Source organism: Meriones unguiculatus, chromosome 21 (genome assembly GCF_030254825.1).
Source record: "Meriones unguiculatus strain TT.TT164.6M chromosome 21, Bangor_MerUng_6.1, whole genome shotgun sequence".
In the NCBI taxonomy this organism is placed as follows: Eukaryota; Metazoa; Chordata; class Mammalia; order Rodentia; family Muridae; genus Meriones; species Meriones unguiculatus.
This window is the reverse complement of record NC_083368.1, coordinates 16,549,084-16,568,559: the sequence shown is the minus strand read 5'-3', so window position 1 is coordinate 16,568,559 and position 19,476 is coordinate 16,549,084. Positions and strand designations below refer to the sequence as shown.

Here is a 19,476-nt window from a genome sequence, read left to right as displayed (position 1 = left end):
TAGGGGAAAGAGACAGGTGAGAGGGACTCATGGGTTGGAGGGAAATGGTTCTATGTGCACCAAGAGCATATGTTGGGGGAAGGAGGGGAAAGGCCTTTCACAGAGCCCCACACAGCAGGCAGGAACTTGCCTTGAGCTGGCCAAACACCCAGAGGTTGGAGGGCCAGGGCAGGCATTAAGTATGGTTTTAGGGTATGAAGTCAGCCTGAAGCTGTGTAGTGATGTTCCGGGTTTGGCCTGGGATCATTGATACTGCTCATGTCACTTGTCAGATTGTCTTGCCCTGGTGAAACTACCATGCCTATCTGTTCTGGCCAGGTATCTGATAGAAAGTCCCGTTCTTTCCTCTGGCCGCCTGAACATACACCACCTGCTTTCTTCTCAGAGGCTAGGCAGGCACTCTACCACTGAAACACACTCTGCCCTGGTTTGGCCAGAGGGGACCTGTGGCTCAGCATTCAACCAGTCTACACATAAGCAGACTGAAGGTGCTGGGAACTGGGAAAGAGCGCAGGGCATGCCCATGTCTGTGCTAGAAACCAGGATCTCTATGCTGGAGAAGTCGAAACCCAGTGGTTGTGCTGGGTCAATGCAGAATATCCCAGTGTTTTTCCAGGAACATACACAACAGCCCATCCCAGGCTCCAGACTGAGGGAGGCGCCCATCCTTCTGGCCACCCCTCCTGGCAGAGTTCTCTCTAGGGGAGATAACCATAGGTTGTTTGTTTGTTGGGAGTAGTGGTATGCACACCAGAAGAAGGGGCAGGCAGACCTGTAAGTACAAGGCCAGCCTGGTCTGCACAGTGTTCCAGGACAGCCAGGGCTACACAGAGAAACCCTGCCTCAATTAATCAATATCTCAATAGAAAAAAGATACACTTTTACATTTAAATTATATTGTATCTCGTGTATGGCTATGTTCAGGTGCCCATGGAGGCCAGGAGAGGGGGTTGGATTCCCTGGAACTAGAGTTAAGGTGTTGTGAAAGCTCAGCTTGGTGCTAGGAATCCAACAATGTTCTCTGCGAGAACAGTGAATGCTCTTAGCACTGGGCCATCTCTTCAGCCCCAGTGGCTCCAGCATATGTGCAATGACTCCACCACACCTGACCATACTGCTGGCATTTCTGCACAAGACCAAATGGCCCTACCTAGCTTTTAACTCAGACCTTGATAGGAGAGAACCCTGGATTCATCTCCAAAGGATGGATGGGTGCTCCAAGGCAGAAGGGCCTCCTGTCAAGCAGGCTGACTGAGAGCAGGTTCCTTGCTCCCTGTCTTCTAAGGCCACTGCTATATAAATGACCTTGGTTCTCGACCAGAAGGGGAAATGACACAGGCCAGGTATTGGAGGCCAGCTGTGACAAGAGGCCAGTAGGCTTCCAAAAGGAAACCAAACAAAGAATACACTTAGAGCACTTTGACCGAGGGGTATTTGAGTTCTTCAGGAGGGTCCTCATGGCACATTTCTGGCTAATATGACAATCTGGCTCCATGGCTTTTATAGGAAGGCCTGTTTTCTCTCAGCAGGGAGGGCCTGGCAAGCACAGGCTTCAGCCATCAGAGCTGGAGGCAGGTGAGCTAAAGTCCCTGCCTTGGCTGTAAGTGTCCAGGTGGCAAGGCCATGGGGAAGAGGCACCTTCCTCCACAGTGGGAAAGGTTCTGAGGACAGGTGCACACCCTGTTAACAAGCCACTGCAAGCCCAGGAACACAAAACGAGCGAGGCCTCAGGTTTCCACCGTCTCCTCTCCAGGCACTCAGGCTGGCTGCAGGGGTGTGGGGGCCGCGCAGGCCACCTTGTTGCTAAAGAGGCGCGACAGGCTACGTTTGGTTGCTGGCCTTCGGGGCAGAGGCGGCACCGACTGGAGGCCACGTACGTCCCAGAGGCGCAGAGCACCGTCATGAGATGCTGTGTAGAGCACCTGGCCATGCACCTGTGGGCAGGCAGGACAGCTGTTGGCCATGAGCAGACCCCTGGAGTCTCCTCCCTGGGGGAGGCCCCTGGTTTCTCGGGGGCAGCGGGGAGCTGGGCAGGAAGGCTCCTACCTGGAGGCAATTGATGATGAAGGTGTGGCCTCGGAACACCCTCTGCAGCACTCCGGACTGGGCGTCAAAGGCCCGGGCGCAGGCGTCTCCGCTGCCTGTGAACACTGTGGACACACAGCAGTACACTAGGCCCTTCCTGGCTGCCACTCTGCCACTTCCCCAGGAACGGGACAGGGTGAGAAAGTGGTGTGGCCTCCTAAGGGTCAGTTGGAAAACATCTGGAAGCCTTGTGAAGAGACACTCAAGCTCTCGTTCCTCTGGAGTCGGGAGGTCACTGAGGGCCCCAGGACATCTGTGTGGTATAGTCTGACTGCCATGCTTTTCTTGACTTTAAGCCAGCTGGTGCTGTTCTGAGTGGCCCTGTCCCGCAAGAACCTCTGAGGGCCAGGTACCCATCTTATACCCTATTGGCATAGGCAGCTCTCTCTACCACCTCCTGCAAGCTTTCCACCCTGCCCATCCATCACCTCTACCTACAGCACCAGCCACAACCCATCCGCCCTCCTCAGAAAAGGATGTGGCCTTGAAGCAGAGCCTAGACTCCCCAGAGCTCACCTGTACCCCACAACCCACTTGCCTCCCTCCTTGGAGTTTTCCTGTCATAACCTGGCTGAGTGGTGTTCTGGCATCAAGGACACCAGAATCCCTGGAATATTTGGTTAAGACAGATGGCTGAGTGTCAGGTCATGGTTTCTGGCGCAGTGAGGAGGCCAGTGACCCCTCTGTAATCTGTGCTGGTAAGGCTGGTTCTGAGGGCCGCCTCGAGCAGCACCTGTAGGAGTCAGTGGCTCACGATCCCACACGAACTTTCCCAGAAGCTACCCTGACCCTGAACAGGAGGCCAGCAGGTCACACTGCCGACAGTGAGGAAGCATGGAGGTAATGGGGAGACAGAGGGGGAAAAAAAAAAAGAAACCACATGAGGCCTGTTAGTGAGCAGAGAGCTACTGCAGTGGCTGGGATTGAGGTTGGAGAAACTGTAGGTCCGGCTAGGAGCTAAGGATGGCCACGAGTGTACGTCCATACCCTTCAGTACCCCTGGTGAGGGAGTGCGCCTGGGTTCCCAGCAACCCCACTTGCTCAGTTTTAGCTGTCAGCTTGACACATGCTACAATCACCTGCAGAGAGTCTGAGTGCAGAATTAAGTAGATCAGGGGAGCCTGAGGCATTTCCTGATTGTTAATGGAGGCTGGAAGACTCAAGGTGGGAACATCGTTTCCTGGGCTGGGAGCACCACTGTTTGAGCCTGGCCCTGAACTGCTTGAGTGAAGAAAGAACACTGAGCAGAAGCGACCAGCGTGGGTGTGCTCACATCTCTCCGTTCTTGACTCTGAGCATGCTGTAACCAGCTGACTCAGGTTCTGTTAGGACCTCCCTGCAACCTGGAACTAGAAGACAAACCTTTTCCTCCCATGTTGCCTTTTGACAGGGTATTTATGGTAACAACAGAGAGACCCAAGGCCACCTTGTATTTGCCACGGTGGGGCTAAAGCCAGCATCTCTAGGCTGCCCCTGGCCTCTGATCTATTTCTCCCTTTGTCTGTCTTTGTTTGCACAAACTTCTCATTGGCTTAAAGGTCCAGGGCGCACAGGGACCTGGGGAGGGAGTTTTCTTGCTGAATTTCCTCGGTCCCTTTCTTGTTGCTCCCCAAACTCAGTAGTAGGGTCTAGATCCCGTGGGGCTGCTGGCCACCCCAAGTAGGCAAAGTTGGGAGCCAAGCCCATTCTGCAGCCTTGTTGGCAAAGACCAGGAGCCAGGCTCTGTGTTGGTGGGAGGGGCCCATAAGTGACTTCAGCGCAGCTGTTCCAGTCGCCACCAAAGAGAGGGGCACAAGAGGCCACCTGACGGTGTCTGGGAGCTAACCTTTCTGTGCTCAGTTAAAAGGGTGGTCCCTGGCCAGGGAGCAGAGCTATGCCCATGCTAATAAGGCTTGAACAAGGGAGGAAGGGAAAAGAACTTTCCCATGTGAGGCTAGCTGCCTAGGGTGTGCTGGGCTCAGATGTCCATTCTCTCTTCCCTCAGCACCTTCACATGAAGTCAAGTTCATTCTCCACTGGAAAGAGCCTTGTAGGCCCCACCCTATGGCAGTCTAACATCTCCTCTGTTAGGCAGGAAGGGGACAGCCATCAGTGAAGCTGAGGAGAAGGTGATGGAGGCCCAGGGGGTGGCCATGTGAGATGTGGAAGACAGAAGGCTTCCTCCCTACCCAAAAAGCCATTTTACCCAGAGTAGCCAGGATCCATCTCTACAGCCACAGCCCACCTCAGACTGGGATGCTACCTCTCCTGCACAGAGGGGTCAAAACTTCAGGTGGGGTTTCCAGATCTCAAAGGGACCTACTCACTTAAAAAGAAAAAAACAAAAAAACAAAAACAAAACAAATGTCCCTTTGCTCTTTTTTCTGCCTCAAACACCACGAAATTGTTGGTTCTCCATGAGCCACCTTTGAACCATGTTGCTTCAACTTAAGATGTGTGCTGAAGAGGAGGAGAAGGAGGTTCAGCCACTAGCGCCCAGATCTCCTATCAGTTGTCAAACCTAAGGCCAGGTGAGGTCAAACCCATGGGTCCTTGAGCCTGGTCGCATTTAAGATGTTACTGCCTCACCTGGAGAATTAGAACACGTCCTTGAGTGCGACCAGCTAACTCAGTCAGCAGAGACTCTTAAAATGTCTCCTCGAGACATGCTTTTGACCCTAGGACCCTTGCGTCCAGGTCTCCCACATTCTTGTAAAGGTGAGAAGGAAGCTGCAAGCCCTTACTTGAACCTTCCGTGCATCCCTCTTGGGGAGCAGGTGCATGGAGAGGGGCCTGCACCACCTAGGTTACCGGTGACATGGGAAGTTAGCCACAAAGCATGCAGGCATGAGAGAGGCAAACCAGGAAAGAAAGGTAGGGTGAGCAGCCTGGGGTGGCGTGGGTGGTGCTAGGACAAGACACTTACAGGTGCCCGCGTGGTACTTGAGGGCGCTCACGCTGTGTCTGTGTGCCGGGAATGTGCGTACCCTCTCTCCGGTGTCAGCCAGCCAGCACTTGACAGTCCTGTCTGCGCTGCCCGAGTACAAGAGCCGATCTGTGAGCTGTAGGAAAAAGAGGAGGATCAGCCCATTGGCCTTGATGGCCCGGCGGCCCTCAAATTGTTCTCTGCGAGGTAGGAAACACTGGCAGGTCTCAATGGGGAAGTCGGGGTGAGCCCAGACGGTGTCCCCACTCCCCACTGCAGCACCGGACTGCAGTGGGCTCCTCTGTCCTCTAGTGTGCCTGGACCCAGAAGGCAGAGCGCCCTCAGACAGAGATCCCCCAGGAGATCCCCCAGGCCCCAGACAGCCCTGCAGACAGCTGCCACACAGACAGGGCATCTCCACTGTCTGGCTGCTCCCCCACAGACTCCCTAGGAAAGCCTTGGTCCCCAGCTGATGACACTCAGGAGAGGGAGCAGAGCCTCCGGAGGACACTGGGGAAGCCTTGTCACCAGCCGGCAAGCTCAATGCCCAGACATAAACAGATGCCCTCTGTCTGCCTACACCCTATCTTCACCCACAGCGGTGACCCCCAGTACTCCTGGCAAGTGGGGACACACTGAGTCTTGCTCCAGGTGACAGTCAGGTTACTCCCACACTCACAGCTGGCAAGAGTCCTAGAAGGCTGTTGTCATCATTAGCATCTGTTAAATGAGAAAGCTGGTGCTGAAGAATAGGAGAGCAAACAATATACTACCTCAAATACAGCAGCAGAGGCCGCGTGCGCAGACCCTCCTTGGCACTCCTAAAAGCTGGAAAGTACTGTCTCCAGGGGAAGAAAAAGGTCTCAGCCAGAGACAGAAGCTCAGGCTCAGGAAATAGAGACACAGGACAGGCCTTAAGGAGTTTTGTTGAAGTGTGTGTGTGTGTGTGTGTGTGTGTGTAAGCATGTGAGCTCATGTTCCTAGCATCCCTGCATCCGTGCAAGTAGCTCACTAGGTTATCCTGTCTGGGCAGCAAGACAGAGGGACTCGCCTGTCCCTGCCTCTCCAGAGCTGGGTTTACAGACATGTGCCACCATACCCAGCCTTTCTACCTGGTACTGGGATGAACTCAGGTCCTTAGCTTGGACAGCAAGCCCTTGGGCCACCTCCCCAGCCCTGTTTTTTGAGACAGGATCTCACTATGTAGCCCAAGCTGGCTTCAAATTCCCTCCTGGCCGACAAGACACTCGGAGCCCAGGTATTTTCAACCACACTCAGCTCAGGTCAGCCTGTGAAAAGTCCCTCTCTGGCCGGCCGCTTCTGTGGCACTACCTCCCCCATCTGGATACACTTTCATGAATCTTCCTCTTCAGCCAATTTAGGGTCCATTTTCCCGGCAGGGCCTGCACTGCTAGGGTTGAATGTATCTTTCCCAAAGCACAGGCTGGACACTTTCTCCCCCAAGCATGTGGGGGTAGGCTGGGGCCAGGCATAGTGACGCACACCCTTAATCCCAGCACTCCGGAGACAGAGGCAGGTGGACCTCTGTGAATAGGAGGCCAGCCTGGTCTACAGAGTGAGTCCCAGGACAGCCAGGACTACCCAGAGAAACCTGTCTTGAAAAACAAAAAATACCAAAAAAAAAAAAAAAACCAACCAAACAAACAAAAAGGCCCCAAACAAACAACCCTCCAAAACAAGCAAACAAGGAAGACGTCTGGATCATGAGAACCCACCCACTTCACATGTGAGAGAATGATGTCCTGATGCTATGAACAGACTGACACTCTGAGCTGAGGCTACCAATGGCCTAACACTATTCATGGGCTTGAGTTCCCTCCATCTCCACCCTTCAACAGGGTGGACATGCAGTCGGGCAGCACTGGACAGGTCTCACCTCCAGACAGATGACAGAGCCCTGGTGCTCCCGGAAAACCCGCAGCTGCTCCCCACTCAGGATGTCCCAGGCGCGGACGGTGGCATCCGTGCTGCCCGTGAAGGCTGTGTGGCTGGAGACGTCCAGCACGAGGCACAGCACGGCTCCCGTGTGGCCCCGAAGTGTCTGGTGGCAGCAGCCGCTGGCCACCTGCCACACCTTGGCCGTGTCGTCCGTGCTGCCAGTCACTAGGAGGCCGCCGCCCATGGCTGCCTCCAAGCAGGGATCGCTGGGCAGGTCCTTGGGAGCAGAGTAGGCTAGGGTCAGTACGCAATTGCGGTGGCCCCGGAACTCCTGGGACGCTTGCCCTTTGTCCATGGTCCACACACGAGCCGTCCGGTCATAGGAACTGCTAAAGAGCTGGTCATCTGCAACTAGGATCCTGGGGGGAAGAAGGGAGGAGGTCAGGCTCGGAACACTCATGGGCTAGCCTTGGGCTAGCCTTGGCACTGCAGCTGCTCCATACCCACTTCCCAAGGTCTAGCTCTAACAGCAAACTTCCACCCTCAACCACTCTGTCATCCACCATCTCCCCTTCCACCCCCCACCCCTCACCCCGTGACAAACCTGCTAGCCTGACATTTGCCGGGTCCATGTCTCAGGTGTATGGACCCATATAACACTCTATCCGAGCCAGATGCTTAGGAGGAAGAGGGGAGAAAGGAGCGAGGGGACACAGGCTTTCTGTTTAAAATAGGGGGGAAACATTCAGGAAGCTGAGGCAGGAGTGTGCTCAGGAGTGACTGAGGGAGGCGCCAAGGCTGTTAAGTTCCCCAGCAAAGCCCACAGCAGGAACAGGAACACTACAGCTCCAGGGCGCAGGCCAGACCAGCAGGTGCAGGGAAGGGGCCTCAGGGAATTCTGGGTAGGTATCAGAAGGGGCAATCGTGCGGCACAGGGCTTAAGTGAGGAGTGTGCTCTCACAATGCCAAATGCTACAGACTCCCCAGAAAAACATGCTTGTCTTCAGAGAACTTTGCAGAGAACTTCCAAGGGCGTGTTCATACAGCCTTGTCAAGAAGTCTCCATTCACCAGGTATGACCCACACCTACAGTCCCTGCACTCGAGAGGCAGAGGCAGGAGGGTCTCTGAGCCTGAGGCCGGCCTGGTCTAGTTCCTCTGAACCCCCTTGACAAGAATCCATGATGTTGTGGGGGACAGGGTGCTCTTGGGGCACCGGGGTTTGCAATGGTGAATCTGTCAAAGTGATGAGATTTGGGATCGCCATGGAAACGAGCCCCTGGCACATCTGTGAGTCTCTAGATTAGGTTAACTGCAGTGGGAAGCCCCAGCATGCCATGGACGGTGGTCCTGAGCTGAATACAAAGGCGGCTGAGCCTCAGCATGTTCCCCTCTGCTGCCTGGCTGTGGACATGATGCGGCCAGCGGCCTCATGCTCCTGCACCATGCCTTCCCGCCATGCTAGACTGTGCCCTCTAGCCTGGCTTCCTTTCTTCCTTACGCTGCTTCTTCTTCTTTTTTTTTTTTGGGGGGGGTGGGGGGTGGGGGTGGGGGGAGATCAAGGAATTGAGAAAAGAAACTAACACAGGGGTTAAGCAGGCCCCGTATGGACGTGGCGCAATGTACAGCAGGGAGGCTAGGCCACCGAAGGATGCTTGAAGCTCACATGTAGCCCCCAGATCTGAAGAGACCTGCGTTCTGAGCTCTCATCCACTTGGGAACACATCAGTGAAGTATGTCCTAGGTATTGTGGGTTTGGAACTGCTGCTACTAATGGAAAACAGCGTCTGTACGCGTGTGTAGGTATATGTCCTCTCTGTGCATGTCGATGGGCACAGATGGCGCATGCATGTGGACATTTCCATGTATATGTTCTTTTAAATGCATCTCAGTTATGTATGTATTGTGTATGTTTATAGGAATGTTCTTGTTCACACATGTGCATGTTTCATGTATGTTGTATGTCTAGGTATGTCCATGTGCTGTGCCTTGGTGTGTGTTATGTGTATTACCTGTGTGTGGGCATGGATACCAAACCTCGTAGAGCGAAATTTCTGCCTTGTTTAAAGACGATTCCCCGGTCAGCAGCCTGAGCACACACTGATGGTCTAAGGGCATGACTCACCCACCTAGGTTGGCTTCAGACTGATGCCTCAGTTTCCTTCAGTGACAGTTTTTGTGGACTGGGAAAGGGGGAATTCTGAGCAGGGTCTCACTCTTGGCCGAGTTATCTGGAGCTCACCCTGTAGCCCAGGCTGGCCCTGAAGCCTGAGATCACCCTACCTCAGCTTCTCCAGTGCTGGGACAACAGACACAAGCTATCAAACCTGGCCAATGGTAGGTATCTTCCTGGGAAGAGGCCAGTTTGAACTGAGAGCCGAGTTCTTCTGGCTCTACCACCTCCTACAGACACCTCCAGACTGTCCACCGACCATCTGCTGTGGCCTGTAGAACTGTGGTTAGCTTAGGGGACTAATCTGCCTGTCTGGAGGCCCATGCAGCACCCACAGTTCCCCCCCTGGCTGCAGCACATGCCTTCCTCTGTGTCCACACAGAAAGGCCCTTGGGTCTTTCCCAAGCAGGGGCCCACCTATCAACGTGACTTCAAGGGTCCCTACGCTAGGCATCAACTTGGGACTTGGGAACCCAGGACAACCATCGTTTGTCCTAAAAATGAATTTGTCAGAATTTGAGTTTGTCAGAAAATGAATTTCCACTGCTTGGGTCCAACCCAAATGCAACAAGAAAAAAATCCAGACCCCCAAGAAGGCTAGGAGTCCCTCAGCAGCCACGAGAAAGGAAGTTTTAAAAATATCACCAACTGCATCTTCCTCCTTCTCTGAGCCCCCGCTGCACCCCCGGGGTCAAGCAAGCACCCTCCTCTGGAACTTGCTCCCCATCAAGTGGGTGCTGTAGCCCCAACAGCGCTCCTCACACACAGAGCGAGCGGCAGTTAAGGTGTGTGGCTCCCCGGGGAGCACAGACATAGAGGTTAACGATGCTTCTTTCCTGTGACTCCCGGGTCCAACACCCTGCTACCACCAGCACTCAGCCGCACCGCTCAAATCGGTCTTCCTGACTCCCGCTGCCGCGCCCGGCTGACCTGTTTACGATGGACGTGTGCCCTCGGTACACCTGCAGACACTGCCCGGTCCTGACGTCCCACCTCCGGATGGTGCAGTCGGCACTGCAGGTGAAGGCAGCTTCATCCTCCAGCTGGCAGAAGGTCACGTAGCTCTCGTGTCCTACAAGGAGAGGAAGTGTGAGCTGACCAGGTCCCGGCTCTTGTTTTCCTGTGTCTGCAAGCAGATCAAGGAGAGAGAGAGAGAGAGCATCGGAGGAAAGTCTGGAAGAGACCAGCCCTCCCTCTATTATGCAGGCGGGGGAAATCTTAATTTGTAGCCCAGGCTGGGCTTGAACTCACAATCCTGCCTCAGCTTCCAGCCTGTGTGTGTGTGTGTGTGTGTGTGTGTGTGTGTGTGTGTATAAAAGAGAGATACATACACGTGTGCAAGTGGACACGTGGCGAGAATGTCAGGTCTGATCTACCACTTTCTGTGTCCCCTTGAGAATTTCTTCTGAACCCGGAGCTAGGCTGAGGATAAGCAAGTCCCAGTGGTCCTCCTGTCTCTGCTCTCCGCAGCACTGGGGTTACAGCACTTTTTACGAGGGCTCTGGGGACTGGAACGCCGGTCCTCGTGTGGGAGCAGCAAGCACTCTTAGCCGCTGAGCGTCTCCCTAGACAGAACTAAAGAGCTGGTCATCTCCAACTAGGATCCTGGGGGTTAAGAGGATCCTAGTTGCAAGATTTTGTAGCTCAAGATGGCCTTGAACTCTTGATTCTCCTGCTCCTACGTCCCAGGCCCACCGTTGGGATTAAAAGCATGTGCCGCCACACCCAGGCCTTTAATCTTATTTGAGAATTTCCATTTCGTGGCTGGAGTCAGACAAACAGGAATTTTAGACATCTCCCAGGCAGGATCAAGCTGATTAACTTTTATTTTAGGTCCTGGGTTAAGCTTAGCTTGGAAGAACTCGACTTCCTGGGTTCTAAGAAACAGAATTTTAATAAAGAAAAGCTTACATTCTTCCTGGAGAACACATGCCAGGCTGCTCTGAAAACAATGCAAGAATTAAGTAAACCCTTAAGAAATGGCAGATTGTGTTTCCCCCGAATACACAAGTTGATGAAAAGTTGAGGGCAAATCTGTTTGGCAAAACATAGCCCAGATTTTTGCCAGAGTTTATAAATATTTTTTAAAGCTGTCAACAAACTTTCCCTGAGACCAATCTGCCTCACCCGCCCCAATGCCTCATGGGGGCTGACGTACCTCAAGAAAGGCAACCAAGGTGTGCCAAGCCTGCCAGGCACTGTCGTGGGCATGACTCCAGGGCTCCCTAATGACTTGGTATGGGAATTACCTCCATTACCCTAACCCTAACCCTAATAACCCTGGATGGGCGTCGACACCATGGCCCCTAAGGACCCTGAGCGAGGGCTGGCTGAGGCCCAGAGCAGACTGCTCCAGCAGCGCCCAGCTGCTCACAGCCCATCGATACAGTGGGTCAAGTGCAGGAAGGAGCCATAAATTGAACCACGAAAAAGTACTTGAGAGCCACATGTAGCTATTGAGCAACGGCACCCCGATTCTGTGGAGCTGTGGACACGGCCTGGCAGCTGCAGACCTGAGGTGTGGGAAGCTGTATGGCACGTTGGGGTTGGGGGGACTGAACACACAGATCACAAAGGAAAGAGGCAATAAACGAAAGTGCCGGATTCCAATGTAAAACACCCTCATATATGGCTGCAAGCCAGACTGACCTGGCAGCCCCTGCCCTCTGCCCTCTGCAATCAGGCACTGAGCCAAGTGAGGGTCCCACAGTGCTCAGGGCTGCTAAAGGCAAGCCCCTCTCCAGTCTCCTATAGCTCTCCCCAATCAGCAAGCACACCCCCCCCTAGGTCATGGGTCAGGGTCTGCCAGCAGAGAGCCTGGACTCTGCTGTGCCTGTCCCCTTGTCCACATCCCCAAACCCCGACCCCACCCCGGTATACTGTAATCAGACAGCTGGGCCAGACCCAGGGCTGGTGGGGTCACCACAGAGGGTGGGAGGAGCTGTGTCTGCCAGTGCTGGGCCTATCACCTCCAGGGACCTCAGCTTTCAGCTGCTGGAATTGTGCAGAATAAGCAAAAATGCCAAGCTGAAAGTAAATATCTTCGAAGGGATAAAGAATGCAGATAAGATGCAGCTATTGCTCTCTGAAGAGCAGCCCTGAGGCGCCTTCGGAGGCAGCGGCCCTGCTCGCCTCCCTGGGCACTGACTGAGGGCTTGCCAAGACGTGCTGCTCCCTGCACATAGGAGATGTGGCCTAGGACCCACAGGGGACCCCAAATGCAGCATGGAACAGGGCCTCTATTCCCTGTCACTTCCTCACCGGGCCCTTGGAAGTGCAGGCATTGTAACTTGTAGAGAGTTGCTGCACGGCCCGGGGTCTTCTCACTTCCAATTGGGTTCACACAATGGGAGACTTTAGGCTAGAATGTTAGCCTGGGCTCTGACAGAGGGAGGCCTGAGACTGGTTTCGGCCCGCCGGTACAGGTCCCCTTGCCCTAGAGGAACCTTCTCTAGGCTGTTGTGACTGCATCTCCTCAACGAGAAGCAACGACCCAGTGGTTCCCCTTTGTGTTTATACCCTGTCCCCTTTTTAAGATGCTCGTGAATTACCCTAGGTCAAGGAAGCCAGGACCCTGACTGGCACAGACCCAGATGTGCCAGAGCAGACATTGCCAAAGGTACCAGGACGCAGTCACTCGGAACTGAGAGTTGCATGAGAGCTCTCTGGATTTGTGTGTGGGAATCGGACCCATCTGCTCCCAGCCTTCAGAACATGCATCAGGGAGCCTACCATTCACCCAACAGTGGCCTCCAAAACGCTAGAGATGCGTGCCTATTGCTGTGACTAAAACAGGACATTTTCCTTCTTGAGTAGATATTGTTTTCCCTGTGTGGAGCAGCCCGCCTGGAACTCCTCTGCGCCCTCGGCGCTTAAGAGCACTGGCTGCTCTTCTGGAAGACCTGAGTTCAATTCTCAGCACCCACGTAGCAGCTCATAACCAGCTGTAACGTGAGCCCTCTTCTGGCATCAGGCACACATGTGGTACATAGACATACACTCATACACATGAAATAAAAGATAGAAATAAAATTTAAATGCTTATGAATTGTTAGCTTGTAAGAAAACAAAACAACAACAACCCAGGTACTTCACCACCTCATTCGGCCCCTGCCCATATGCCTCTTTTCCATTAGCACTTTGCTTGAGCCCTGTCCAGAACTTCCAACCATGGCTCACAGAGCACGGTGAGGCCGGAGAAGGATGTGGAGCCTCCACAGTGGGCTAGAACCTTCAGGCCAAGTTCCCTACTCAATTGGGAACCAAACAGGACAACACTGACTTCTCAGGAGGTTTTCTCAGGTCAGGATCTAGGGAAGTGTTGTCAAGGATACTCCTCAGAGGGGAAAGAGGGAGGCTAGAGACCATCGCCATCCTAGCAATTCTCTTTCCCAAAATAAGTGCCAATCCAGCTTTTTTCACCAGAGTTCACCCATTGCATCTGAAAGCCATCCCACCTCTAACTGTGTCTGTCCACAGCGGGGAAGCCTGAGCATTCCGCACCCCATTTTTGCTGCCCTGAACTGGCCAGCCCAGCAATTTACCCAGAGACAACTCTCTTTCTTTTGTCTCCACCCCAGTCCTCGGGCCCAAACTTCCCCAATCTCTGTAAAATGCTCAGAAAAGCCTCCAGTCCCGACAGATTCTGCTGCTGAGAACTGAAAAGGAAGCCTGAACACATGCCAGTCGCCCACCCCAACCACTCTGCCCAGGAAATCAAGGATGGCCCAATTAAAGCCCGAAGGTTTTAATTCCACGGCCTTTGCAAGCCTAAGGCTACACAAGGAGTCAGCCCTCCACAGGACCAGAAGGATGCCTGCTTTCACAGGCAGTGCACAGGGATGAAGGCTGCCTCTGGTTGGCCATGGGGCCTGAGCACAACTTTCCTGCAGCAGGACCCTGAGGAAAAGCAGTAGCCACAGCAGTGGGCTGCTATGGACCAGCCTTGCAAATGTTGGGCAAACCCAGATGCTGAGGCCACGCCCTCGCCTCCAGACAGCATCCGGAAAACACAAGGCGCGCTATATATGGGTGGGTACTTAAGGCTGCCTTTGTCCATTTCTGGTTCATAAACTGCTCTTAGCGGGGCTTGTGGAGATGGCTCGAGGAGGGAGATGGCTCGGCAGCTAACAACACTCGATATTTTTCCAGAGGACCTGGATTCAATTCCCAGCACCCACATGGCGGCTCACAACTATTTGTAAGTCCATTTCCAGAGTATTTGGTGCCCTCTTCTGGCCTTCGTGGGCACCAGGCATGCACTTAGTGCACAGATATAAATGAAGGCAAAACACCCATATACATAAAGTAAAAAATTTTAATTAAAAAAAAAAACAGTATTGATACTAGTCTATGAAATTTAACCATATAATAAAGTATACAGACATACATCTTAAAATTAAGGTGTGAAAGAAGCATTAAGAGATCGTTATTAATTAGGTGTGATGGCACATATCTGTAATCCTAGTAGCTGGAGAAAAAAGAATGAAGACTACCACAAGTTCAAAGCTTGCCTGGTCTACACAGTTCCAGGTCAGCCAGGACTAAACAAGGAGACACTTTCTCAGCATCGGTGGTGATGCATGCCAGCACCTGGGATCTCCAAGTTCAAGGGCTAGCTTGGTCTTCAGAGCAATTTTCAGAATGGCCAGGGCTACACCGAAACGCTGTCTCTCAGGAGATGGGATGGTGGAGAGACAGTGTCTCAAAAAGCTAATAAAAAGGGGGCGGGGGGAGATGCAGCCTGGTCTACAAAGCGAGTTGTTAAATAGCCAGGTTGTTAAACAGAGAAACCCTGTCTCAAAAAAAAAAAACAACAAAAACCAAAACAAACACAAAAGGGGAAGGGTCTGGAGACAGCCAAGGGTTTGCTGCATAAGCATTGAGGACCAGACTGTGATCCCCAGACACTGTTATATGTGATCGTCATCCTGGAGCTAGGAAGGTAGAGACCGGCAGATTTCCTGTTAGCCCAGCCTACTCGGCAGGTTCCCAGTCAGTGAAAGACTACCCCATCACCACCAAAAAAAGTAGGCAGTTCCTGAGGAACAGCACCCAGGGCTAACCTCTGGCCTCAATACACTTGCAAAAGGTGGGCGCGTGGGGAGCTGTCTGACTATTTTTTTCCAGAAGGGGGGAAGGTGAAACAGAAGCTAAACAGTCACTTTAACAAGTTCAGTCATCATCAGGTTTGGTTTGTTTTTTGAGACTGGGTTTCTCTGCGTAATAGCCTTAGACTGGCTGTTCTAGACTTGCTTTGTAGAACAGTCTGGCTTCGAGCTCAGAGATCTGCCTGCCCCTCTGCCCCGCCTCCCGAGTGTTGGGTTTACAGGCACGCACCACTGAACCCGGCCCATAATCAGGATCTTAACAATAGAAAAAAAAAGACAATCTTTGTCCCTTTTATCCTTGCAGGTTTGTTTGTTTGTTTGTTTTTCAAGACAGAGTTGTTCTGTGGAGCCTTGGCTGTCCTGGACTTGCTTTGTAAACCAGGCTGGCCTCACGAAGCTCTGCCCGCCTCTGCCTCTCCAGCGCTGGGATTAAGAGCATGTGCCACCAATGCCTGGCTTGTTTTGTTTGTCTTTGAGTCAGGGTTTCTCTGTGTAGCCCTGGTTGTCCTGGAACTTGCTTTGTAGATCAGATCTACGTGCCTCCTGAGGGCTAGGAGTAGAGGGCTTGGATTAAAAGAGTTCACCACCACACTGGGTCCATTGCACTTTTGAAATACCAGGCTTTAGAAAGACTCAACCCTGGTGGTGTTTGCCTTTAATCCCAGCATTTGGGGAGGCAGAGGCAGGCGAATTGCTATCCAGCCTGGTCTACAAAGTGAGTCCAGGACAACCAAGGCTACACAGAGAAGCCCTAGACTCAACCCTGGCAAGAACAGGCTGAGCAGGAAATCTCCAACAGTTTCCCTTTCAGTGGGCTGGCTCTCCACTAGGCCAGGTCAGGCATCCCTCGCTGGAAAGTTGTATTAGATTGTGTTAGATTTAGGGGACACAGTACTGTGAGGGACGCTAAGTGCCAGCCAGAGCTGGTGCAGGGGTGGCCCTGGAAAGTTGGCAGGACTCCAGAGCTGACCTGAGACAAGGCCCTGGGCCAGAACCAGCCTGGAAAGCCTAGACTTTTTCTGGGGGGAAGCCTCTTTGACAAACAGGGGTACCACTGGAGTCATGGGCGTAAAGTCTCCGCAGGCTGGCTGTGCCCTGCAGCCACGGAAAGCCTGGTGAACATCAACTGAAAACTCCAGCCAAGCTTGGCATGGCATGGCATCTCTAATCTCAGGTATTCAGGAGGCAGGGGCAGGAGGATCGATTCAAAGGTACAAGGTGAGTGTGCTGGATAGTTTCATGCCAACTCGACACAAGCTGAAATCACCTGAGAGGAGGTACCTCAGTTGAGAAAATCCATCCATAAGATCGGGCTATAGGCAAGCCTGGAGGACATTTTCTTAGTTGGTGATTGATGGGGGAGGGACCAGCCCATTGTGGGTGGCACCATCCTGGGCAGGTGGTCCGGGGTTCCATAAGAAAGCAGGCTGAGCAAGCCATGAGGAGCAAGCCAGTAAGCAGCACCCTCCATGGCCTCTGCTCCAGGTTCCTGCTGTTTGAGTTCCTGTCCTGCCCTCCTTCAATGATGAACCTGATGAACCATACTGGGGAAGTTTAAGCCAAATAATTCCTTTCCTCCCCAACCTGCTTTTGACTGTAATGTCTCATTGCAGCAACAGTGACCCCAACTAAGACTGAGTTTGAGACCAGAGGGTGACATGAAACACCGTCTCAAGAAACCAAAATCAAACCAAAAGCCAGGTCCAAGGTTCTCCTCTGGGAAATCTTTGGAATCAGGCCTAGGAACCTGCACTCCTAACAACCCCAGACAGTCCTTTCTTTGGGAATCAATGCCTGTTTTACTTAAGCTAACAGCCCTCCTCCTATGTGGGGCCTGTGAGTGGGTGCTGGCTGTGTGGGGGGAGGAATATAGGCCGTTTTGTAGCCAATTCCCCATCTTCACAACAGCTCCCAAGTACCTGTCCTCCCTTTGGCGCCATGAACTAGCTACCTTATACTGTTTTCGCTTAAAACTGATAGCGTAGGAATGATGCCTTTTGGAGGCTAACGCTCTGCCTTGCTGGAGAGGCTTGGGGGCCAGGCCACCCAGCATTTGCATTTGCTGACCGTGGTGGAAAAGCTGGAGATAAAGAGCTGCACCTTATGCAAAAAAAAAAAAAAAAAAAAGCTTGGCGTGCCTCCTCAGATCTGCCTGTGCTACTGCAGAGGCCAACAGCCAGCCTGGGGGACCGCAGGGTGCAAGGTGAAGAAGCACCCAGAATTTAAACAGAATACTAACCAATAGGTGGCTACGTAAGACACGTTATACATTTCCGTGCGTGAAAGTCCCCGTTTCATTTCAAATACGCAAGATAAATTTGACCCCACAGAAGTCTGAATCAATCCCCTTTCTTTTGGCCATACCTGAGATGAGGTTAAAAAGGAGGGACTGGGGTAAGGGTGAGGGGGTAATTTCAAATCTCAAGGGTGCCCTTCAGTCCTGGGCAAGTCCCTAACAAGGTGGCCCCGGTTCCGTGTAAGGATTGCGTGGAACCGGCTGACAAAACGATCTTGCACTGGGGTGCAAGCGCCTTTGTCGCCCACTCTCGGACTCCCACGGCTTCCCTCCAAGAGTTCAAGGGCTGGGGGAGGAGCCCGGGAGAGTGCGGTCCCCCAGGGCGGGACAGGTGAGCGTGGAGAAAGGGTCGCGAGCACGCGCGCCGGTCTACCTTGCAGGAGCGCGCAGCACCGGCCGTCCGCGGTGCTCCAGAGGCGAGCCGTGCCATCCTCGCTGCCCGTCAGCAGGCGCTGCCCGTCCGGGCTCAGGCTCAGCCAGTTGATGCCCCCGCGGTGGTCCGCACAGACCCTCAGCGCCGACCCGCTGCTCCCCATCTCCGGGCCGGGGTAAGAAGGGGCTGCGCCCGGCTAGAGAGCGGTGCTCCAGCGTCCGCTGGTGGTCCCGGTGGGGCCCGTTCGGGCAGCGGCCATCGCGGGGGACCCGGGCGCCCCCGCTCCTGAAGAGGCTCGCAGCGCCTCGGGGGACAGGGACCGACTCACCACCGATGTCCTCCACTCCCTCAGCCCCGATGCAGAGCCCCAGGTGAGACCTCCCCTACTCAAAACCGTCTCGGGGCACAGGGAGGCGCCCCCACCGTGGGGTGCGCCCACGGGGTCTGAAGCGGGCAGAAGAACCCGGGAAGCCGAGCGCTGAACAATGCAGGCCAGCCTGGCTCCTCCTCAGAGACCACCCCCCAACCTGTCCCCTCCCACTTCTCGGGCCTCGCGCCAACCCTCACCCCAAGACGTCCTCCGGGAACAGAACTCAGATGCTGTCCGGGACCCCAGCTGGGGACCGCTCCCACGGTCTTCACCTGCGACCCTCCCAGCCGCCTAGGCCGGGTCCTGTTCCCTGACACTCCCGCTGTTCCTGGCCCCAGGGCCCAAGGCGAACACAAGGTGGGCCAAAGGGTCTGGAGTACTGGGGGAGCCCGAGTCCGCCCTCCGTTGGACATCACGAGCACACCCCGAATTCTACTCGGGCCCGGCTGGGGAGGGCTGGATCTCGGCCTTTGGGTATACGGGGCAAGACCTGAGGTCAGGTTCGCCCCTCCTCTATCCATCACCACCCCACCCCCTACGTCCTCAGCTGGGCGCACGCCTCTGAGGTCCCACTGAGGTCTGCAGGAATCCTACACCCAGCCCGCAGCCCTCCCGGAGCTCAGTCGGCTGGTTCCTATTAGAGTAGTTCCGGGTGCTGACTTTGCTGGGGGCGGGGAGGGTGACCCCCCACTCGGATCCTCCAGGTCCTAAAGATAGCAGAGTTTCTCGAACCCTCCAGGGCTCTTTTTGGAGTCCAGGGAGAGAGGCAGAAAAGAGATGGTTTCCGGGAGGCAGTCCCCAGGGTGATGTGATGACCTGCCTTGCCCACTCTGGATGACCCTGTTCAGTTCCAAGAAAACCCCAGAATGGGTCCCATGGGTCAGCCGGCTTTATTCCCCTAGTGGCGCAGCCAAATACACGTATTTTTTTTTTCTTTTCTGTAGCTCTCAAATCAGCTTAGGAGACCTATCTGCAGACACAGAGGAGCCAGCCGAGGGTGTTCAGGAGTGTTTTGCTGGGATCTGGAGTGTGAAGGCAAGTGGCTGCTGGTGACCACAGAAAGGGTAGGGGGCTCAGGAGCCTGAGTGTCCCCTAATTCAGTGTCCTGAATTCATCTGTACGCTGACCTTTAGAAGGCCTTGGCAATGATAAAAATGCTAAAAGTCGACAATATGAGCCAATGCAAGACAAGTTCAAGTATATAAATACAGGTTTATTTGGAAGCAGTTCTTCACCGCAATGCAGGGAAAGGGGCAGAGAGAAAGA

The 19,476-nt window shown here is 53.9% G+C and overlaps 1 protein-coding gene across 2 annotated transcripts; it reads right to left on the bottom strand.

Annotated features, from left to right (window-relative positions):
* Window positions 1–1,608: 1,608 nt before the first annotated feature.
* Window positions 1,609–18,945, bottom strand: Wdr86 (WD repeat domain 86). Of its 2 annotated transcripts, XM_060373930.1 has the most exons (7): window positions 18,408–18,945; window positions 17,841–18,144; window positions 9,992–10,187; window positions 6,888–7,308; window positions 4,991–5,126; window positions 2,047–2,150; window positions 1,609–1,934 (listed from the first exon to the last, which is right to left on the bottom strand). In XM_060373930.1, exons 2-7 carry the CDS (start codon window positions 18,001–18,003, stop codon window positions 1,758–1,760), a joined length of 1,197 nt encoding a protein of 398 aa, XP_060229913.1. In that variant the 5' UTR covers window positions 18,004–18,144; window positions 18,408–18,945; the 3' UTR covers window positions 1,609–1,757. The 2 variants fall into 2 exon arrangements, with proteins under 2 accessions (XP_060229913.1, XP_021519134.1); XM_021663459.2 differs by having other exon boundaries at window positions 9,992–10,133; window positions 17,841–18,937.
* Between the last annotated feature and the right edge of the window lie 531 nt (window positions 18,946–19,476).

Bases quoted from the DNA above. Each gene is read 5' to 3' on its own strand.
- Wdr86 (XM_060373930.1), bottom strand. From the start codon at position 18,003: ATGGGGAGCAGCGGGTCGGCGCTGAGGGTCTGTGCGGACCACCGCGGG. The intron at 7,309-9,991 runs GTCAGCCGGGCG...TCTTCCCCCCAG, and splicing joins CACACGTCCATCGTAAACAG to GATCCTAGTTGCAGATGACC. The intron at 1,935-2,046 runs GTAGGAGCCTTC...GCCTGCCCACAG, and splicing joins TCATCATCAATTGCCTCCAG to GTGCATGGCCAGGTGCTCTA.